Source organism: Dermatophagoides farinae, chromosome 8, assembly GCF_024713945.1.
Source record: "Dermatophagoides farinae isolate YC_2012a chromosome 8, ASM2471394v1, whole genome shotgun sequence".
NCBI classification, from domain to species: domain Eukaryota; kingdom Metazoa; phylum Arthropoda; class Arachnida; order Sarcoptiformes; family Pyroglyphidae; genus Dermatophagoides; species Dermatophagoides farinae.
In genome coordinates this window covers 3,200,785-3,224,505 of record NC_134684.1, presented here as the reverse complement: position 1 = coordinate 3,224,505, position 23,721 = coordinate 3,200,785, and the positions used below count along the sequence as shown (strand labels likewise).

The 23,721-nt window shown below is 30.5% G+C and overlaps 4 protein-coding genes across 15 annotated transcripts in view; 2 read left to right on the top strand and 2 right to left on the bottom strand.

Annotated features, from left to right (window-relative positions):
* Positions 1–3,860: 3,860 nt before the first annotated feature.
* Positions 3,861–6,251, bottom strand: LOC142597771 (uncharacterized). Its single transcript, XM_075733729.1, has one exon. The coding sequence runs from the start codon at positions 6,150–6,152 to the stop codon at positions 3,981–3,983; it is 2,172 nt and encodes a 723-aa protein (XP_075589844.1). The 5' UTR covers positions 6,153–6,251; the 3' UTR covers positions 3,861–3,980.
* Positions 6,252–8,251: 2,000 nt separating this feature from the next.
* On the top strand, positions 8,252–9,756 carry LOC124495557 (uncharacterized). 2 transcript variants are annotated; one of them, XM_075733222.1, is made up of 3 exons: positions 8,252–8,938; positions 8,995–9,576; positions 9,650–9,756. In XM_075733222.1, the coding sequence occupies exons 1-2, from the start codon at positions 8,506–8,508 to the stop codon at positions 9,543–9,545; spliced, it is 984 nt and encodes a 327-aa protein (XP_075589337.1). In that variant the 5' UTR covers positions 8,252–8,505; the 3' UTR covers positions 9,546–9,576; positions 9,650–9,756. The 2 variants fall into 2 exon arrangements, with proteins under 2 accessions (XP_075589337.1, XP_046914915.1); XM_047058959.2 differs by having other exon boundaries at positions 8,995–9,756.
* A 159-nt stretch (positions 9,757–9,915) lies between these two features.
* Positions 9,916–13,886, top strand: Prx2 (Peroxiredoxin 2). 10 transcript variants are annotated; one of them, XM_047058965.2, is made up of 4 exons: positions 10,839–11,080; positions 12,700–12,747; positions 12,883–13,048; positions 13,150–13,886. In XM_047058965.2, exons 3-4 carry the CDS (start codon positions 12,906–12,908, stop codon positions 13,601–13,603), a joined length of 597 nt encoding a protein of 198 aa, XP_046914921.1. In that variant the 5' UTR covers positions 10,839–11,080; positions 12,700–12,747; positions 12,883–12,905; the 3' UTR covers positions 13,604–13,886. The 10 variants fall into 10 exon arrangements, with proteins under 10 accessions (XP_046914916.1, XP_046914920.1, XP_046914921.1 ...); XM_075733225.1 differs by lacking the exons at positions 10,839–11,080; positions 12,700–12,747 and adding exons at positions 11,108–11,273; positions 12,439–12,531; XM_075733227.1 differs by lacking the exons at positions 10,839–11,080; positions 12,700–12,747 and adding exons at positions 11,186–11,273; positions 12,474–12,531.
* Positions 13,797–23,721, bottom strand: part of spab (space blanket) — a 26,458-nt gene continuing 16,533 nt past the window's right edge. For both annotated transcript variants that reach the window (XM_075733223.1, XM_075733224.1), the window contains exons 3-4: positions 20,215–20,547; positions 13,797–14,315 (exon numbers count right to left, since the gene is read on the bottom strand). In XM_075733223.1, the coding sequence (XP_075589338.1) occupies positions 14,092–14,315; positions 20,215–20,547 (557 nt within the window). In that variant the 3' untranslated portion in view covers positions 13,797–14,091. The remainder of the gene's footprint in view (positions 14,316–20,214; positions 20,548–23,721) is intronic.

The following is a 23,721-nucleotide window of genomic DNA, read 5'->3' as shown; positions in this document are numbered from 1 at the left end:
TTGTTTTTTTTTGTCTTTACGTTTCTTTTTTTTTTTTTTTTTTGCTTTTGTCATCCATGTATATGAACAACGATGATGACGACGGCAATGATTGACAACTATGATCATTTATAATCATCATCATCATCATCATTATTATTATTGCACCTAACTATCATCATCATGATCAAAGAAAACGTATAATAAACTTACAATCAAAGAGAAAATAAAAACTAAACAAGAAACAAACCAGATAAACCAGATAAAACTAGTCGATTGTATAATTTTCTATATATGCGTGTGTGTGTGTGTGTGTGTGTGTGATATTATAATGGACATATAAATGACTATTATGTTTAAAATGAATTCTGGACAATTATGCAGAGCGTTTTTTGTTGTTGTTTAAATAAAAAAAAAATCAAAATTGTTGTGGCCTCTTTTCATAAATACAATTTTAAAAATCAATGATGAATCCAATATATTGGACAAATTATGTAATTTCATTTAAATTTTCTTTCTTCTTTCCCATTTTTTTTATTTTTTAATTTTCACTGTCTGTTGTTCATTTGTTTCATTTGTTTGATTTTTTTTTTCGTTCTCTTCCGTCTTTGAAACGATGAGATTTTTTTTTTTTTTTTTTTTTTTTTTTTGCTTGCGAAAAGAAAAGGTTGACCAATACATGAATTGTTTCCACTATAAAACCACCACACACGATGTTTGTCCTTTACTAACAATTTTATTTTGACTTTTTTTTCTTGTTTTGTTTTGTATGGATGTTTTCATCTTTACATTCAACAATTTGTGATTGTACGTTTTCAGTTCTTTTTTCCAAATGTTTAGATTTCAATGTCAAACTTCCTGTTCCTGTATTCATATATATATATGTGTCTATCGTGTGTGTTTGTGTGTGTTTTTTATGCACCAAGGAAGCACAAATAAATTGTCTGCTTTGTTGTTCACATTCGTTCAAACATTTCGTATATACGATCATTGTGTGTGTGTGTTTGTATCAATCTCATTGATATAATCCACTATTTTGTGGTTGAATTGAACTACGATTGAATGGATCGTAATGCATACATGCATGCATGCATGATTACATCATCACCAAAAGAAATTTTTTTTTCTGGATCGAATTAAATATAAAGTTCATTCATATTGAACAACATAAAATGAGAAAAAAAAATAGTTGAAATAATGTAGCCAAAAAGAAATGTAGGAAGCAAATCTTTTAATGGATAAAACAAACATACAAATGGTGGAAACAAAAACTTGCATAAGACCTCGACTAAGGTCACAATGACCTTATAGGATTTGAATCGTGTCCATTTTTTTTTCTCTTTTTTTCTCTCATTTTTTTTCTCACTTACCACATTACAGAGAGATATACTGTGTTTTTGTATATGTTTGACGACAATATATTGTGTATTCGGAGTGTAACAAATTGAATCAAAACATAATACGCAATTGCAGAAAAGTTCAAAACAAAACAAAAAAATAAATCAAACGAATTGTCCGAGAGAGATGCAACAATTTTCAAAAAAAAAAGAAATTGTTGCGTCGAAATATAAAATAAATGTAGAAATTCATAACATTAACATTTATGACAACTACGACGATGATGATGATGATGATGATGATAGCCCAAAATATTTGTTTCCGTATATTTTATTAATGCGATGTTTGAGAATCAAAAAAAAAAAACTACCACAAACAAAAATTGACGCAATATAAAAATTTTGAATAAAAATGACGTTTGTGTCGATTTATATATAATGACGATGATGACGTTTTAATCATTTTGCTACACAATATTGTAGTGTGGATATTTCATTTTGTATATATATTCATATAATGATTTTGGAATCTTTTTTTTCCCCCAATTCAAATCGTTGTCGTTGTTATTGTCATTCGAAATGCATTTCTTCATGGCAAAAAAAAAATTCATTTTTTCCACCCAACACAATGATAATAGCCGCCATATGAATGCTAAAAATAGATCCGTAAACCCCAAAAAAAAAAAAAAAAAAAAATTTTTTTGTTGAAAAAGCAAAAAATTTTTTTTTTTTTTTTTTGCTTGAAATTATGGATTTTGAATAAACAAAAAACAACAACAACAACAACGAAAATTCATGCATCCATTGTATCTCAAGCGTACGACCATTTTTTTCCACTTTTCATATATGTCATTTATTCAACTTGAACATTCCTCATGTGGCCATGGATAATAATAATACAACAGTAGATTGAATTCATTGAATCCATCGATCGATTGATTGATTCAACAATATCTGAAGCGAAACAAAATGGATAAATAAAAAAAAAGGAAATTCAATTATTATTGTTCAAGTTTGAGAAATTGAACTCAGAAATTTGAAATTTGAACAACAAAATTTCAATTTTTTATTACACAGAAAATAAAAATTGGCCATTCTAGAGAATTCTCCAATATTCTTGTTTTCGTTTGAAACTGATCAAAAAAAAAATTTTTGTTCACAATTACGAAATTTCCAGAATCTAATAATATTGCAAAATAATCAATAAACGAAACGTCGATGGGTGATTAGTTTTTTGTTGTTGTTGTTGTTTTCTTCTTCTTCTTCTTTTCAATTGTTCGACGTAAATAGATAGATTTCAACAATGTAAATCCCATGGATTTTTTTTTCTCTATTCCTTTGAATTGAACATAAAAATCAATTTTATAGAATATAGAATACATGTACCCTATTGTAATGCGTAATTTGAGATAAGCCTGTCTGTTTTGCTATGTAGCAGTAGTGAATTGTGGATCAGTTTTTTTTTTGGTTATTTCTCTAACCGTCTGTTTGACACAATCGATGATTGTGTTACGAAATCATATCCTGTGTCCACATGATAACGATGATGATGTTGTGGGTGAAATGTTTGGTTTCGAAATTTATTTTTTTTTGTTCTTGTTTTTTAAAGAATTTCTTCTGTTCTTATCATTGTGAAATTGATTTATCAATGATTAGTCAATTGATTAATTATCGATAGTGATTTTATTGTGATTGATTTTTGAATATTTATTAAGAAAAAAAAATGAAACAAAAATAAATTGCTTCATTGAGCATTACGAAATTTTTTTTTTTTTTTTGCAAAATGAATCATTTGACAGCTTTCCTTCCGGCAGATGAAAATGATGATGATTAGTTCATTGATGAAATTATTTATTCATTGATTCATTGGTCCAATGCCATAAACATGACGATTATGTATGGATTCACCGTTTAAGGCGTATATTTATTTGTTTTTGCATTTATTTACCATTACAAAATTACAATATCCGGAAATATAACAACAATCGAAACAATTCCTGACATATTCGTTGCAAATAAAGAGAAAAAAAATCATTGAAAGGGTACCGGGTGGTTTTCGGTCAAAATCTGCCCCCAAGTTTTTATTTTTTTAAAATGTTAGTCATGTCCATTGATGATTCTCGAAATGGTTTTTAGTTCATTTGGTCCAGCAACTTCCGGTAAAATCGCGAAAAACAACGCGATTTTTCCAGATCTCACTAAGTATGAGGTGGTATGCCTCAATTTTTTCTCACAATAAAACTGATCTAATCAACATTTTATTCTGAAAATATCAAAGAAAAATATTTGGTGGAACATGTTCAAAAATCCGGAAATCCATTTTTTCACCATGTAAGTCTATGGAGTCCATCATGTGATGTCCACAACGTAAGTGTTTATGATGTCAAGTGTTTATGGTAATACCATAAACTGAAAACATTCTAATACGTTATTGAAATATTTTATTTTTTTATTGAAATGTGAAAATACAATTTTTAAAAAGTGAACATATATAAAAATACAATATTTAAAAAAACAATCAATACGATGGCTATAGTTGCTAAGTTGAATTAGTTAGTTGATCAGGACTCCAGCATCTTTAAAATACAATTATAATGTTTATGAATAGTAGATATGATGGCTATAGTTGTTATGTTGAATCAGTTGGTTGATCAGGCTCCAGCTTTAGTTTTCCGTACCCATACCGTCGTCATCGCTGTCTTCATCAATCACGATTACGTCCTCATGGTGGTCGAAGATGTTGGTTAATGCTTGTGCCGGTCGAAATATTCGCGATAAATACCTGCCGAGGCTCAGGTAATATACGATAGCGGCCACGTGTGAACAACATCCGATTGTTCGATTGCCATTGGCACATTCGCAATAATGGCCTTTTATCCCATCTGTACCATTGGTGTTGGGCTCATATTCGACATAGCACCGATATTTTTTGGCGCTGACATGTCGTGATGGTACTTTAAGGTGGATGATGCCAGGCCTTTCTATAACGTACCGTATTGTGAGAGTGTCGTCATCATTTAACATTTCAGCCAGGTATGATATCGACTGGCCAAGTTGATATGTTCCCGTGAAAAAGATTTTTAATTCGTCGATCGTCATTTCCGGAAAATCCAACAAATCTTCGCTATTAAGTTGTTTATAGGCCGTCAATCGGCGGTTCCATCGATTTTCTTCAACCAATTCGGCCAAATAATTTTGATCATGGCGTTTCGACTTCATCCTGTTCACTATCGTGTCCACCATATTATAATCGGAGGTCAATCGCTTGCCAAAAGTGTTATATAAATAACACGCAATTCTGCAATATAACCCCAATTTTTTGAGTGAATAATTTTTATATTGGCGGTGAAGTAGGTCGTATTTTTGGCCAATGATGCCATGTATAGCTTCGACCACCCATCGAATTTTTGTCACGAATCTTGATTCATTCGATTGTTGGCATGTCAATTGGGTTCGACCTTTGTCTTTGAATGCTGGCATCAATACTTTGTACCCTTTCTTTTTCAATACTGGTACGACATCTCTGAATCCACGATCCAACACAAAAATATCACCAGGCCGTAAAATAGTTGACAGGCCATTAGTTTCTTGGAGAAGAAAATCAAGTATTTGGGCATCATTCATTTTGGCGTTAAATGGGCCTGAAACATCTAGAATGAAGCCATCGGTGGTGCAAACAGTAAATGGTTTGCATAATGATGTATTCTTATGCATGGAATACGATTTTCGCTGATATATATTATTTGAACTCTTTTGGTGTCTCACGTATGTGCCATCACATATTATCATTAATTGATCATCGAAGTCGAACAATTTTTTAGCTACTGGAGATGTTCGTTCATTGATTAAAAACTGTCGAGTTTGTGATTTGAAGCCAAATTCTGTCGGTAAAATGTCTGTAGAGAAAGATTCCAGAACAGAATTAATGTGCGATTCCACCTGTTTTCTGGACTCCAAGCCAACTGTTGCAGCAATTATATCATTAGAAACTCCTGTTCTCATTTTATATAGCAACGTTACTAAGGCTTGCGTTATGCTACGGACACCTGAATTTTTCATCGACACCAGTTTTTTGCTTATAATCTCCATTTGTTGCCATGTGTGGCCAGTAAGCGACCAAAAATGTCTTTCCGACACCGAACGATCACCTATTTGGCCATGAAGATTGCTGGGATTGTCAGATAATGAATAAAAGAATTTGACAATTTCATCGCTGTCGATTTGACTATTGTTACTATAGATTTCTATAGCATCCACATCTTCTTCGTATAGTCGCTTTTTTATCAAATGATGACGACAGCATCGGTTTCCGTTGGGCACAAAAATTTTTCGCTTAATAAAAACTTGTTTTCGGGCGTCGAATGGTATGGTGATCAAATTGGTAGTCGCAGAACAAATAAAACAGTATTTATGGGTGATTATTGGTCTACAAAATGGTAGATGAACTTTTGGATTAGGCACTTGTTCCTCAGTTGACTCGTTATAGATTGGTTCTTCAATTGATAATGAAGATGGACAAGATAATTGCGTATCAATCCAAGAATCAGTAGCATCGGTCTCCATCGATGAGTCAGAGGACATTTCCATTAAATCAAAAATGTCCATCGGTCGCGGTTCATCAGTAGTTTGGATTTGTTTGGTAAGAGTTTTGCTTGTGCCGGCAGTAGTTTGGATTTGTTTGGTAAGAGTTTTGCTTGTGCCGGCAGTAGTTTGGATTTGTTTGGTAAGAGTTTTGCTTGTTCCGGCAGTAGTTTGGATTTGTTCAGTAAGAGTTTTGCTTGTGCCGGCAGTAGTTTGGCATTGATCATAAATATTTGGCTTTTCTAAGGATATCATCCTAGATAGCTTTGAATTACATTTTGTGCACAAAATATCATTGACTTTGACATTTACTTCAAGTAACCTCGATGCATTTTGCACATCTTGTTCCGTTTTGATTGTTTTTCGTCCAACTTTTGAACCTTTTTTCAAATAAAAATTGCAAATGGGACATTTTTTGTCATTTATGCTTGAAGCAACTTTTTGTTCAGACATTTTTATCTATTATATTGGAATACAAAAAAGATTTATTAGTAAAATTCAAGAATTGGTATCTTTTTTTTCGTGCGATTTCTCGCCATGATATTATGAATCTTGACCACGATTCATAGTATAAAGAAAATTCGCATTGAATCAACTACCAATCACTTGATATCTTCTAGCAGTTCATATTTGAACGAGGAGTGTAAGTGTACACATTAGCCTTGATTGCACGTGACATTCATCAGAGTTTGTCTGCTTTTTGTATTCTCTCTCTCTATTTGTTTCTTTGAATTGTTTCGACATTGCCACACAATTTTTGTCTGTCGGGCTTAGTATTTTATTCCATCAGATTCTGACGCCCAATAGTCTTTATCACCATCGCAAGTTATCATGTTGATGATTTTTTTCTTATTCTCTTTGATCTTCATGCTTTTCAAGTTATTTTTCTAATTCTTCATGTCCGGCTTTCTTGATTTCAACACTTTGATCAACATTTAAATCAGTATAGTAGGGTATGTTACTGTGACTGATAAACAATCTTCATTGCTGATAACGATTATGATTTTCCTTAACATTTTAGGTATCCAAGATTTTTTTTTTTGCTATTTTATGAGAGCCTGGCATTCATATATAAATGACATGGTGCTAATTCTGAACAATGTTATTTGCAAAAATATTTTTTATTGACATATCGTGCACATTTTAATAAAAAAAATAAAATCTTTCAATAACGTATTAGAATGTTTTTAGTTTATGCCATTAATGATTGCCATTGTAGACAGCGAATCACTATGCACAATACCATAGACTCAAATAATGAACACCATAAACACTTACGTTGTGGACATCACATGATGGACTCCATAGACTTACATGGTGAAAAAATGGATTTCCGGATTTTTGAACATGTTCCACCAAATATTTTTCTTTGATATTTTCAGAATAAAATGTTGATTAGATCAGTTTTATCGTGAGAAAAAATTGAGGCATACCACCTCATAGTTAGTGAGATCTGGAAAATTCGCGTTGTTTTTCGCGATTTTACCGGAAGTGGGTGGACCGAATGAACTAAAAACCATCTCGAGAATCATCAATGGACATGACTAACATTTTAAAAAAATAAAATTTTTGGGGGCAGATTTTACCGAAAACCACCCGGTACCCTTTGAAACAAAATTGTCGTTGACATTGAATATTTTTGTTCGTTCGTTTTTTTTTTGTTTTGTTTTGTTTCTTGTTTTGCAATTTGTATTTTGTTTTTCCTCTCCTTTTTTTCCCTGTTTCTACACATATTCATTCATCAATTCAATTCGTCGTCGTCGTTGTCGTTGTTGTTGTCGTTGTTGTTGTTGTTGTTGTTTGCCATGAAAGAAGTCTGTCGAAACCAATATATATGTAAATGTAAATGAAAAATCGAAAGAATTCAAACTTTCATTCTTTGTCTTTGAAACAAAAATCGATTCCGAAATTCTACGAAACCAGAATATGAGAGACTGATGAATTTTGATATTTTTTTCCTGTCCATATTTCTGTCCACATTAAATTTCATTTTTTTTGTGTGTGTGTGTGTGTGTTTCACAAACTAGATGCAACAAGCTCCAAATAGGACTTTGAACTTTGTTTTTTTCTTTTTTTTTTGTATTTGTGGTATTTATCTATGTGTGTGTGTTTGTATATAATGATTGTAATGATTGCATTTTGTCGGCAATCTATCGTCGCGTTACCAATAATAAACGAGATATATAGAATATAAATGAATGAATGAATGAAAATGAATAAAAAAAATTTTTTTTTCAAACAACTAATTTAATGATTTTATTGGTTCAACATTTCTTTCTATCTATTAATTTGTAATCAAATTTACAATTGACAAAGTTGAAATTTTCTACATAACCAGGTTATTGAAAAATTATAAAATTTTTTTTCAAATTCCACCTCTTTAGCTCCATCTATTACATAATATTCGAATGATGATGGTAAAACATTTTTTTTTTTACATTGAGCTCGATTTGAGGGGTTCGTCATCAATGACGTTATTTTGTTTTTTTTTTAATTTTTATCAAACAGATGGCAACACATGGTGATGATGATGATGATTGAACTCACATTGTTTTTTCTTTGAAGATCTGTTGTTTGATTTTGTTTTTTCCAAAAAATTGCAATATTTATGATAATAAAAATGTCTAATGATAATGATAATGAATATTATACTGTTATCCGTGTGAAACGGAAATACATTGAAGATCCAAATTGTCAAGATCGTTATGATTCATCTGTAACGAATAAACGTCTTCGTCATATTGGTTCATTTTCACAGAAACATGATGAAATTAGTTTAAATTCACAGAATTTATTGAAAAAAATGGGCTTCAAAGATCGAAAACGTATTCGATTCAATGATTTTGATGATGATGAACAATTTTCTGCATATATAAATAATTGTCATAAATACGACGACAACGACGATGATGATGGAAAATTTGAATCGAAAAAAAGTAAACAACACAATTGTTGCGAACAAACGATTGATGAAAATGATATTTTAAACATATCATTACCCGCAAACGATTCAGTAGATTTAAATCAATCAGATACTACCAGTAAGATAAATTACTTTCATGTGTGTCTAATTAACTGAAAAATTTATTCTGTATAGGCAATGAAAATGACAACCATTATACAATCACTTGTAATGGTCAGCCAATGATAACGGTAAACAATTCCGTAGCCGATGAATTAATGCTTAGTCGTCAGGATAAATATCTTTATGATTATTATATCCTAATGGATGATTTAATGGAATTTGTTGAACAAGATGATAAAGGTGATTATGATATCGATGGAAATAAAAATAATACCAATGTATATGATGATGAAGAACCATCAAGCAATGATGAAAATTATCGTTATAATGATTATCCAGATGAAGATGGATTCACTGATGATGAAGACAAAGACGATGATGACGACTACGACGACGACGATGATGATGATGATGATGATTATAAAAATGGAAAAAAATTTGATGAATTTGATGAATATGAAGATGAATATCTAGATAGAGTTGATAATCTTTGTGATGATTTCGATAAATTATATCGTCATGATTATGATGGTGATAGCGATACTGATGACGATGATGATGATGATGATGAAGATTATGATCGTGAATATGCTCAAAGGATTATGAATTTACGAAGAAATTGATTATTTGAAAAAAAAATTGATCATCATCATTGTAATAAATTATTATTATTCTTGATTTTTATTTTCCTAATTTTTTTTCTCATATTCTTTCTAATGAACTGTAGATACAAAAAATGTGGCAATTCTCTCATGTCATTGATGATGATTTCCATTGTTTTTTTTTATTTACATTTGGATTACATTTTGTTGAAAATAAAAAATTTTTTCCAAATTTGTTTCTTTTAAATGACCAAATGACACGCAAATAATGTGTCGCCACCCAGTATTTTCTTATGAATCATTCATGCATTATAAAGAAAATTTGTCCAATGTGTAGTATATACCAAGCCAAGTTTATTTATAAACGTGGCACATTTTGTCATATCATCGATTTTTTATTCATTCAAACTATCAATTTGATTACTTCGTTGTTTTTTTTTATTGTTAATTTAAAAATTTTTCTGTTCAAATTTAATCTGTCTCATTTCATTCTTGTTCAAGACCTGATCTCATAAACCCATATATATTTTTTTTTTTTATTGTACCTATTCATCAGAAAAATCATCATCATCATCATCGATCGATCAAAATGTCCATCAATAACTATTGCCAGAAAAGAAATCTAAATCAAATCCTCAATGATGATGATGATGATAAGGACATCGAAATTCAATCAACATGTGATAATAATAATAAAAATTATGATTATGATAACGGCCATAATGATGATAATAATATCAATATCGATAATAATGATGGCTGTAACAGTGATAGCTTGACAACAAAACGCCGCCGTCATGATTGTATTAGTACAAATGAATTGATTGAATTGAAAAAACAAAAGACTACCATCATCATGACAATGTCCAATAACAATAATGTTGATGATGATGGTAAGCCATTTGAATTTGAATTTTATATTGATAAAAAAAAATATTGATTTCTTTTTTTTGACAAATGAAAATGACAAAAAAAAACTTGACTTTTGTACATGCATGTTTTGTTTTATGGTTCTGTTGTTGTTTTCGTTTTTCTTCAATAGAAAACTTTTCAGATATGAAAGCATGCTTCTACACACACACACACACAAAATATATATTGACGTTTTCCCAATTTTTTTTTTTACCATACATTTTTCTGGTACAACATATATTATTCACGTTTAACTAACTAACTAACTAGAAAAAATGATTTGAACAACAGTCATACACACACACACATACACACATAAATTAATGCTGCTGCTTTGATGGCTTTTATTTAGTTAAAACCAATAAAAAAAATTGGTGGTCTCAACATCATCATCATCATCATCATCAACATTGTCGACAACGACGTTTATTTTGTGTGAGAGATAAAAAAGCAAGCACCGGCTTATAATTTTTTGTTGTTCCTTCACATTTTTGATAGCCACAATTGTGCTGCATCTGAAAATCATCTTTTGCTGTCTGTTGTTTCAACGATTTTTTTTTTTTTGATCATATAACTTTGATTTTTTTCCAATAATAATTTTTTACTTCTGATTTTTTTTTGCTTTCGCTTACAACACACTTTGGGTAAGTTTGCAATTGTTTTTCTTTCTCAATTGTTGATGATTTAAGATTCCTTCGAGCATCATTCTTGATTTTCAGATGCTCGTTCGATTTTTTTATGTTGTGTCAATTATTGAAAATCCATTTAGCCACTAGATAGTTTATAACAGTTGTTTTTTTTTATATATATATTCATTTGTCATTGATCAATTTATTTGTATGTATATATTGATTCGATAATCGAACGATTGATTGATTTTTCTGTTCATTCATTCATTTCAATTTTATATTGTTGCTAAGCCATTATATTATTTTTTTTCTTGTCCATCTAATTGTTAATTGATAAACTTTTTTCTTTGTCTGCATGTTGATCATCATCATTTAGCTAATAGATAATTTTATTATTTGGTAAATGTGAACGTTCCAACACAAAAAAAACAAAGTCTCCTTCACTGGTTCACCTTGAAAACGAACACATTGTGTTTTCTTTTGTTTTTGTACGCATTTTGTCTTTTCTTTTCATTAAAAAAAAAGATGTCATCCAACATGTGTGTGAGCTGTGTTGAGTTGTTGAATTCACTCAGCAAAAGCCATCATTTTTATATTAGTAGCCGTTATATAATTACCACTGTTGTACTAAAGATGGCGCCCAAACTTTGATAATTTCTAAATTGATTTTTTTTTCGTTTTGTTTTTGTTAAAATCTTCGTTTTCTATTTGGCTATCTTAATTGTTGTTTGGTTAGTTCTGATGATGATGATTGTTTGCACACAAACACATACACACACACACCTGTGTGTGAATCTAGTTTTCTTTTCATCGCTAATTAGGATGCTACTACTATTTTTCATTTTATAGATAGATACCTTGTGTTGTCATAGTCCGCACCTTATTTAGGAATGTCCAAAAAAAAACCATGATGACTATGTATAATGGATAGTGAATGATTCATTTCATAACAGGTTGTTTTTTTTCTATACATCAGCCTTACTTATATTAAATGACACACATACACACCCACCGTGTGCACATTTAATATGTGATGACTTGTCAGTGAATTTCGATTTTTTTTGTTTGTTTGTTTCACATATTGCCGTTCCGTTTGTGTTCCGTTCACCGTGTTGTGTTCGTTTGATAGAAAAAAAATTCCTTTTTTTCATCATCATCATCATCATTCAAGTTAATATTAGTCATCAGAATTTTCCAATTCGAATTTTCTTCATTTTATCACTTCAATCATCAATTTGTCATTTACCTTTTCTTTCAAATTGTCTGCCAGTGTGTGTGTGTGTGTGTGTGTGTGTGTGTGGGTTAACAATTATATCTTACCGATCTACATCTTTATCTGCCATAATTATCATTACATCATCATTATATAATAGCCAAACAAACCCTTTTTTTGTTGCTTAATTTGTAGACTTTAAATTTCCAGCCAATTATGTCATTCTTCAACAAGGCATTCAAACCTAAACGAAGTAGGAATGAATTTTTTTTCATTGTATAATCTAGAAGGCTTGTCCAAATGTGTCTATGTGATCTTGTGATTAATCTTCATCCATTTTCTTTTAACTTTTTCCTTTGATCATTAATAATATCGTTTATCTGTGTATTTTTTTTTTCTTCTAATTCATTCATCTAAACAGAAACTTTTAGTTTTCGAATTCAACCGGAATCTGCTTCACAAATTTCGAGTTAGTTTTCATTTCTAATCATATTTTCCAATTTGTGCCATTTTTTTCATCTTTTTATTATCATTCGAATGATCTTTTTTCCTGAGAATTAATATTTAATAATTTTTTTGTTGTTGTTGTTGTAAACACCCACAGTAACTCATCCCGAAGGACGCGAAATGGCCGAATATAATTATCCACGAATTCAGAAACCTGCTCCCCAATTCAAAGGTGCTGCCGTTGTTGGTGGCCAATTCAAAGAAATTAGCTTGTCAGATTATAAAGGCAAATATGTTGTGCTATTTTTCTATCCAATGGATTTGTAAGTTGTTTCATATTAATCTTTTGTCTGAAAAATAATGTTTGTCTAATTTTTGTTTTTTGTTTTTTCGTTAATCATATGATTATATAATAACATAACAGTACTTTTGTATGTCCAACGGAAATTATTGCATTCAGTGAACGTGCCGATGAATTCCGTAAAATGAACTGTGAAGTAATCGCTTGTTCAACTGATAGTAAATTCTCTCATTTGGCATGGATCAATACACCACGTAAAGAAGGCGGACTTGGTGAAATGAACATCCCATTGTTGGCTGATAAAAATGCTAAGATTAGCCAGGATTATGGTGTTTATCTTGATGATGGTGTACCATTGCGTGGCCTATTTATCATTGATGATAAACAAATTTTACGTCAGATCACTATCAATGATTTGCCAGTTGGACGTAGCGTAGATGAAACCATTCGATTGGTACAAGCTTTTCAATACACTGATGTACATGGTGAAGTTTGTCCAGTTAATTGGAAACCAGGTGCTGATACTATTAAACCGGCACCAGATAAGAGTAAAGAATATTTCAGCAAAAATAATTGAAATATGGCCACATCAAGTTTCACCGTCTTGATGTTAAGAATGATGTGTTGTAAATCGGTCCAAATCAATCCTAAATCTACCAATAATGATGAAAAACATTAAAAATGATTAGAACAGAACATATATAGATAAATCTAAAGCTCGAAAAAAATTTCACAGTAAACCAGAATAATCATTGAAAGAAAATAATCTCTTTTTCAAAATTATCTTTATTCATAATAATATCCATATATCCATAATGATTGATAATAATTAAAACATTGAAAATATTTTTGAAACAAAATCTTCTTGTTTACATTGCTTAAATTTTGTGAATTACATTGATATATTTTGGTGAAATTCAATCGTTGTTGGTTTTTCCCAGTAATTCACCAATATGACAACGATGATGATCATGTTGTTGTTATTATGTTTTTACGATGGTAATGATGATAATGAGTATATTATTTTGTGGTTATATATGATGGCGATATCTAGTTTCAAGAATTTCAACCAATACTTGCACGAAAATAATTTCGTTCATCATTTGGTTTATTATTATAATAGAATGTATTGGCCGGTTTTGCAAATGTAATATCCACTGGTCCTAAGCAAATTTTCGGTTCCGAAAAGAATAAACATGCTTTACGTGGTGACATACGATGACGTTTGATTAATTGACAGCAAAGACCGTGGCTAGCATCGCATTCACTACTTGTTGTACATTCAGCATCTATATTTATTTATTTTAGTGATAATAAGAAAAAAATCGAATGAGAAAAATTCGTTCAAATTTGGATTCAAAATAAAGAGAAAAAAAACATTCAATTGACAGTAATAAATGTAACGACAACAACAACAAACTACAACGTAATGATGACGAATGTTTGAAAAAAAAACAAGATCATCATTATCATCGTCAATACTAAATAATTGATGTGACAATTTCATACTGAAATTCATCATCATCATCATCAATATGATCCATGTGTGTGTGTCTGGATTCTTTGGAATTGGTAATTTTGTATTCAGGTCGATGGATGATGACAACCCCTAAGATGAGATTATACATTATTCATCATTTACCGTTTATTTTCTATTTCTATTTTTTCTTGTGGATCAAAATCGATTCGATACATACGATATATATGACATAGGATACTACTAATCAGGAACCGGGCTTTTTTTGGTAATTTTAGTGTTCATCTGTGTGTGTGTTTTTCCATTTCAGATACGTAATGAATTTGAAATTTTCTTTTTTATCATATAGCTTGTTACAGATTCCGTTTCCGATTTCAGAGAGAGAGAGAGAGACATGAATAAATTTTTTTTTGAAATGAAAAAAAAATTGTAAAATACATCATTACATGATTACATACAATCAAAATTTAATGGGAAAAAATTGCAATTCAAAAGAGAAAAAAAATTCCTTGATGCAATGCATCTAATAGAAGCAGCAACATATTTCCTGATTGAATCGAAATCGAATGCTAAAGAATCGATCGGAAGTTAGCGAATGATTCATTCAACATACACACACACACACACACACATCAGGAAGAACAGTCAATTCTAATCATCAAGTCAAAAAAAATTTTTTTTCTCTCTAATGATAATAATGACAAGCTAAAAATGAACAAACAATTGACGATCCCAAACACACAACAATTGACAATTGACAATTGTAATGAAAATTTCAACAGGATGTGTATATAAATGAAAAGTGAAAAAATTTTTTTTGCCGATTTATAATCACAAAAACGATGATGATCATGATTTGACTTGAGTGATGATAATGATATGCATTTGCAAAAATTCGTAAATATTCCAAGTTGGAATAAAAAAAAAATGCCAAATTTTACATTTCATTCATTTTAGTTGAGTTAAAATCTATTTTCCATCTTGGATTTTTTTGGCAATGAAGCGAAACAAAACAAAACAGAAAAAAAAGACAAACAGACAGACAAGATATAAAAAATTTAAACCAAACCATAAACTTGAACAAACTTGAAACATGATATTCTTGAAACTGTAGAGATTCAATTTTCATAAGCAAAGAAAAAAATGGAAAAAAGAATTTTCATTTTTCACATTTACAACTGAACTTATGAATACGAATGTAAAGTTTTTTTTTTTTTTTTGGTGGGAGAGTGGGGGTGGAGAAGGTGGAATACAACGGACATTGTAGATCACTGTTTCATCATCACCTCATATATTTAAGATGATGATGTTTTATATTTACGATGAATAAAAAAAAAAAGATACAAACAACACACCGTCATCATCATCATCATCATCGTTAGCCAAGCAACAAGATATGTGTCTAAATCGATTATTCAAATTTTTTTTACTTTGAAAAAAATGATCTCATTTTTTTTCGTTCTCTTTTTTCTTGAATAACTTTTTCTTCACACTTTTATTATACAGAAAAAAAACTTGACAGAAACATGGTTGTGAATGAGAATGAAAATGAAAAGAAAAAAAAATTTTTTACATCAAGGTTCATATATATATCAGTCCATATGCAGTCCATCCAACAAAAGTCCACGTTGAGAAAAATGAGAAGTATATTGAAAGGTTGTGATCCAACTTATTCTCATGAGAGTAAACATTGTCGAAATCAACAACAAGAATGAGATGGAAAAAAAGTGAATTTTCAAAGTGAAGTTTTGTATTTTTTTTTTTTTTTTTTTTTTTGCTATCAACATTTTTCTCACACACACACACATCGGTATTTGTTTCACAGTTTTACAGAATGAAATTCGCTGATTATGATTATTCATCACTAGGATCATTTTCAAATTAAGAGTTGACTATCGTAATTATACACATATATCGGTCCATGGTATATATATATTGATCGGTTAAATTCGAAAAAAAAAAAATCTGACTGACAGAAAATCGAACAATAGCATAGCGGTTATTATTATTATCATCGAAAGTCAATGTTTGAAGTGAATGAAAAAAAACTATTATCATACAATCAAACGACAACAACAACGACATCATGTTATGACGTTAAATCCATTTGAGCGATCGTTTTTTTTTTGTTCTTTCTACTTTGAATAAATGAATGAATACAATGAGATTGATCAATTCATTTTCATTCGTCTTTCATTTTCTCGATTCTGATCTGGTCATGTTAGGTTGGATATTGGTCATTTTCTTGATTCTGAACTGGTCGTGTTAGGTTGGATATTGTCCGGAGCATTCGAAATAATCAGACTAGACAGCGGTGAATTACGAGTTTTACTAGAAGATGATGACAATGGTGATGTTGAAGCCGGATTTTTTATATTGGATTTTTTGATAAAATCCTGTGATCGCTTCGACATATGGCATGGCGCCCCATCTTCCTGGAAAAGGTAGTTCCTTTTCGTTACTTTATTTCTTCTATTACGGAAGATGGGGAATAACGTCGTTTCCAATGTGTTAATATATTCTTCGCTATTCATGCTATTGGAGCAGAGTCTCAGCTCTGATCTCCCACCATGCCTATTTTCAAGGAATATTGATGATTATTATTATTATTAAATCAGGTCGAAAAAATCTTACCATATAGCCCCCCAAACCATCACGCTGAAACCGTTGTGTTTCACGGTGGCTTGTAGCCTCTTGGCTTGGTAGGCCTGGTTTTTCTTACGATATACGTAAGTTCGGTAAGCGTCATTGAATTGCGAAAACCGGCACTCATCGGAGAAAATCACTTTTCTCCAATAGTCCGTGGGCATCTCAACCATCTTATTTGCCCATAGTCGGCGTTTGTTTTTGTTTTTTTTAGATAGCAGTGGCTTTCTTCGGGCAATTCTGGCCCCATATTCCAACATCGGAATGTATTTCCGAACGGTGTTTGCGGAAACATCCATGTGGCTCGCCAATTCTTCGCTTACTGTGGCCGGAGTTCTTTCGATTTGACGACCTAGTCGTCTCAGTGTCCGTTCTGACGGTCCAGGACGACCTGGTGGCTTGATCGCGTTTGTCTGGTTATTTTGATGGTATGTTTTAATGATATGATGAACGTTTGATTTGCTGGTCTTTTCTATTAGAATTTGCAAGAGGCTTGAAAGTATATGATTCAATAATAATAATGGATTCAATAGTTTGGCTTTAAACGGTTTTTAATAATAATAAATAACTGCTAATCATGCTTAATTTATAGAACTTATTCACTATTGAACGTACTAATCAAATACGCTCAACAGTGACATTAATCAGTAATTCAATCTTTCTTACAACAATTCCAACAGTTTCGATTGCTTAACCAGTCTTTATAATATTGTATGACAATTCTGCGCAAAACGGTTTTTTCAATTTGTTTATTCATGATTTTTTAATATCAAAATTGTAATGGATTAATCAATGAATAAACGATAGTAAATAATAATGATGATAACGGTAATGGATGAATGAATTAATCAAAGAAAATGTTTTTAAAATGTTTAATCACGTTTAACAATATCAACACGACAACTAACATTCGATGGCTAAACCATCGAATTTTTCAAATAACATGTTGAAAACAAATTTACCATTCAATTCGAAAATAGAATTACTAACCAAATTTCGAACTGGTGGTGTTAGTTTTGAAATTTGTCATTTTCTCGATTCTGAACTGGTCGTGTTAGTTTGGACTTGTCATTTTCTCGATTTTGAATTTTGAATTCTTACTTTACAACAAAAAATGGCACAAAATAAACCATATATTTTATTTAGGTCTTAAAACAAGATTTAAAACAAATGCAAAATTGTCAAAATTGATGTTAAGTATGATTGCACGACATTCGAAAATTGGTATCTATACATTTTTGCTAATCTCAGGGATTTATTAATCTGCAAGATGGCAGTACAGTCGAGAGGGGTGAAAATTTCCCCTACATAAACTTTGACACCACACATCTACTCTCGAAAATGGTAGCCGGAAGTTGAAACTCAGATTATTCAAAGAGCAACTCTTTCACTATGCACTGGTAAAATATTTTCGCTTGATTCCGACAAAAAACATTGTTTTAGAAGCTTTGAAAAAACCCTCTCTCTCCCATAGGCCGTAATGCTTTTTTCGAAAGTGCCCAATTACTTACTGGTACCGTGTGTATATTGATCGGTTAAATTCGAAAAAAAAAATCTGACTGACAGAAAATCGAACAATAGCATAGCGGTTATTATTATTATCATCGAAAGTCAATGAAAAGAAAAATCAGTTTTTTTTTAGTTCCATGCCAAGCCATAAAAAAAGTGTCAAACGTGTGTGTGTGTGCATTGGACATTTACATGGTATGCATGGTATGCATGATTTGACAGATTGATTTTCTCTCTTTTTCTCTTGGATCAAAAATTAATTTTCCTTTCTCCACTTTATTTTCAATTATTAACCAACAATTTTTTTTTTGCTTTTCATTCGTGTGTCCATGTTTTTTTTAAGCCGATGATTTGAAGTGAATGAACAAAAAAAACTATTATCATACAATCAAACGACAACAACAACAACAACGACATCATGTTATGGCGTTAAATCCATTTGAGCGATCGTTTTTTTTTTGTTCTTTCTACTTTGAATAAATGAATGCAATGAGATTGATCAATTCTACCAAAAAAAAAGAATGGCCCCAGTACTATAGTTGATAATAATAATAATAATAATGATGACGCGCCCGTTAATGTCATGTATTAGAATTATTCTTTCCACTTGTATACTTATCATCATCATATAATAATACGATAAAAGAATTTGCTTACACGTAACCACCAAGAATGACACACACAAAGAGGGTGAACGAAAAAAAAAATTGTCAGTCAAATCAGTCAAGAAGATTTAATCTAGAGAGTCACCAAGAAGAAGAAGAAGAAAAAAAAAATTGAAATCTTTTTCGAATCAAGAAACGAAAAAAAAATTGCAAGTATATTAATGCAAATTAATATGCTCGTTTCTATATGTTTCTCAGCTTCCCGTGAACACAGTCAGTCAGTCATCCATCGTTTTTGACAACACTCCCAGAATAAATCGTATGGCTCACACACACACACACACACACACACACACACACACACACACACACACACACACACACACACACACACACACACACACACACACACACACACACACACCATTGATTTATCCATGCAAATTTTTTTTTTATTTCACTGAATTTGATCATTGTATACTTGACACGCAAATGATCCAAATGTGGGCGTCACTTTTATTTTTTTTTTTCACTTTTTCATTGATGGTGAAGTGAAGAGAGAGAAAAATATTGAAAATTCCTCTCCAAGTTGAATGGAAAATAAAAAAAAATTGATTCACAGAATCATCTAACCAGCACTCAATCACTCAATTTTTATTTTTTTATTTTTTTTTTTTTTTGAAAACATTATTCATAGCAATAATAATAAACTTTCTATATAAATGGCTGGACATGGTGTTCATATTCAGTGAACGTAAATCATTATGATATAGTTCAATATTGTGTGATTCTTATCAATGAATGATGAAAGTGAATAAAAAAAAATATTCTATGTCTTTCATTCATATTAACCAACCATACATCAAATTTATTGGTATTGGTTATTGGCACAATTAACTTGTCAATTGAATAATTTATAATATGATTGTATTATGAATATGAATCACTTACTGAATTGTTTTTTCATCATTTCCAATCCAGGTGGTTGACAAGTTCGTTGATGTTGTTGTTGATTTTGTAATTGATGTAAATGTTGTTGATGTGAATTGATCATTGATGATGATGATGATTGTAATGAAGATGATGACAATGATGATGATGATGATGACGATGATGATGATAATGAATGCATTGATGGTAATGATAATCGGCCATCATTATCATCATCATTAGTTATTAAAATTGTTTGTGGCATACAACGTAAACCAGTTTCACAATCACCATCATCTGTACATGAATCGCCTTCATTTACACCATAAATCGGTAAACATGTACCGGTGGTCACTATTGAAATGAAAAAAAAACAAAAGAAAATTATTGGCCAAAAGTTTGTTTCATTAGTATCATTCATTCATTTTATTTAGCTCGGCCATTTGTTCAATAATTAATTAACGTAATGAATTGGTTTAGTAATAATAAATCCTGTGTGAAATATATATATAAATTATAATGTGCGAACATATCTTGAAATGTTAAAACAAAAATTCAATACATTAATCATCATCATCATCATCATTCGATATTCGATGACTTTGGATCAATAATTTTTTTTTACACTGAAAAAAAACCATTTTTTCTCGCTTCGTTGATCGTATCGTGAACATTTTTTTTTCTTTACTTTAACCTTGTTATTATTACCATTTAGCAATTTATCTCTTTTTTTCTGTCTCTCTCTCTCCCTCAGTTAGATATCCAATGTGTGTGTGTGTGTGTATTGTACATGTGTATGTGTTCAATTTGTTGATTAATGGGCCCTAGAATAAATAACAAATGTATATATATCTGTCTATGGTGATATGATGAAACTAAGAAATGGTTTGACACAAGAATCGAATCATTTTTTTGCTTTGTATCGATGAAACAAAAAAAAATTTGCCCTATATTCTGCTATTCTATATCTAGCCCAAAACACTTGTGTCGATTTTATTGCACATAATTTAGCTAATTTTGTTTGAATTTTTTTTTTCGTTTCTTTTTTTTTGGCACCTCAAATTCTGGTACTGGTTTATGATTGGAGAAAAAAAAAAGAAAAAGACCCGAAACCACACGATGATGATGATGATGATGATGATGATGTGGAAAGCAAATTTGTAATCAAAGAATCATAATGATCACGACAAGATGTTGTTGTCGGGTTGTGTTCGTGAGTTTCCGGAACATAAATTCTTGAAAATCATGTCACACACACACACACACACAGAGAGAGAGAGAAATGATTAGAACGGAACATCATTGATGATGATGATGGGAACTATGGATCCCAATCTTCATGAAATGAATGACGTTAATGAAATGTAAATGAGTTTTTTGGTATACTCTCTTATTACGTGAGAAAATGAAACGATAGAAAGACACTTTTAGGAAATGTCTATGTGATTGGTTGTATTACACACACACGCACATACGTTAGTATATTAGTAGTATGTTAGCAGTAATTAACTTGTAAATACATTTAGTTCTCTAAACTTGAAAATCTGCCATTTGAACAAATTCTTTTTGCAGTAGTATTACTGTTAGTAATTCTTTGTTCTTTTAACAATGATTATAATATATGGAATGGATATATATAGGAAAAAAAATTGAAGCAAATTAAAAGATGAAATGACAGACTTGATTGGCAACTAGATAGACAGGATAGATAAATAGATCTTTATACACACACACACACACACACACACACAAAGATATATTTATTTTCGATAAATAATTTGTTCATTCACATTTGTCATTGTGTTTATTTTCCCTTCTCATTTCATTCGAATTTTTCTTCTTTTTTTTTTGCTCGTCAAGCCAATTTGAACAATGATTTATCTAATTTAGGGTATACCAGATCCAGAAAGATATGTCCCCCATGGATCTGGAAACTTTCTCACCTAACAATGATGAAAAAAAAAAATTTTTTTTAACCCCCGTTAAAACGGTATTATTACGCGAGTTTTCCAGAATTTTTTTTTTTTGTCTCCTTGGCCGATCTGGCAACCCTTAATCTAATTTATTTGCCCGAATAAAAAATTGCTAGATCAAGGATGAATTTGTAATGATGATGATCATCAAGTTTTTTTTCTTCTTCTTTTTTTGTTTTGCTTGTCATCTTATACGATCAAATTCGGTTTTCATCTATGATGATTCTATTCATGTGATGTGATTCTCTCATTTTCAAGTTTTCACGTTTTCTTAAGAATGATGATAGTGGATGAAAGATGAAGATAAAGTATCATTTTCAAAACAAAATTTATTATAGAATTTTTTCGCTCTCTTTGTTTGAAACTTGTCAAAAAAAAATGGTTGTGGGTGTGTGTAAGAGAGAGAGAGAAACCATCAAATGATGATAATCATATCAAAAAGTCATTTTTTTTCGTTGAAAATAATTTGCAAACAATCCATTTTACAATGTAGTGTTGATTTTTTTTTTTGTTCATTCATTCATCGATTCATGATCGTTATCATCGAATGATCATTACAGAATTGATTCTTCGTTGTTGATTTACGACAGAATTTTTTTTTTTTTTTTTTTGGATGGCAAAATGAAAATTCATGTAATTCGTGTTTTTTTTCCACCACCAACAACGATTTTTAGAATAAAAAACCGATTATTGAATTATGATGATGATGATGATGATTCGACCAAGTGAAAAAAGGGTACCATTTTCATGGCTCAAAATTTTCAAAAAAAAAAATGAAATGAAATTTGATTTGGTTTTTTCTTTCATCTCTATCAATATGAATAACGATGTTAATTTTCAATTTTCAATTCATTTTCATTTTTTTTTCTTTTTTTCTCATTTATGATTATTCCATGATCATGATGATGATCATTGTCGTCATCATCGTCATTATTTGGTTCATTCAATTTTTCAATTCTATGATTTGATTGAATAAAATCTTGTTTCATTCATAATTGAAAATAAAAAAAAATGAAATTTAATTCAATTTTTTTTCGGGGTTTAATTTCAATTCAATTCAATTCAATTTTTTTTCCAATGTTATGATTAGAATTTGGGCAAAAAAATTCTTGTGCTAGTAGTTTTGTTGAGAGAGATTTACTCTGGTCCTTTTTCTAGTTTTTTTTTATTTAAATTTTTTTCTCGTTGAAAGTTGATTATTTTATTGTTATTTGTCGGGCCGCTTCGGGACTTGTTAGCGTTGTTGCCATTTTTTTTCCTCTTGATTTTTAAATGAATTTATTCAAAATAATTGCGTGTGTGTGTGTGTGTGTGTGTTGTTGTTTTTTATTTCACCAAACGATTTTTATACTTCTCTCTTTCATCATTCTCCATATAAAGCCACCAGAGAAACAAAATGGTGATCTATTTATCTTGACAGATCAGCATATATTCGTTGTGTAATTAAAAAAAAAATTTTTTTGTCTGTTTTGAATCAAAAAAAAAAAGTTGAGACAAATAAATGGAAAAGAATCCTGTGAACTAATGAGTATGACCATTAATTATTAGTACAGAA

Bases quoted from the DNA above. Each gene is read 5' to 3' on its own strand.
- LOC142597771 (XM_075733729.1), bottom strand. From the start codon at position 6,152: ATGATATCCTTAGAAAAGCCAAATATTTATGATCAATGCCAAACTACT.
- Prx2 (XM_047058960.2), top strand. From the start codon at position 10,114: ATGTCCATCAATAACTATTGCCAGAAAAGAAATCTAAATCAAATCCTC. The intron at 10,418-12,882 runs GTAAGCCATTTG...AAACACCCACAG, and splicing joins CAATAATGTTGATGATGATG to TAACTCATCCCGAAGGACGC. The intron at 13,049-13,149 runs GTAAGTTGTTTC...ATAACATAACAG, and splicing joins TTTTTCTATCCAATGGATTT to TACTTTTGTATGTCCAACGG.
- LOC124495557 (XM_075733222.1), top strand. From the start codon at position 8,506: ATGATAATAAAAATGTCTAATGATAATGATAATGAATATTATACTGTT. The intron at 8,939-8,994 runs GTAAGATAAATT...TATTCTGTATAG, and splicing joins AAATCAATCAGATACTACCA to GCAATGAAAATGACAACCAT.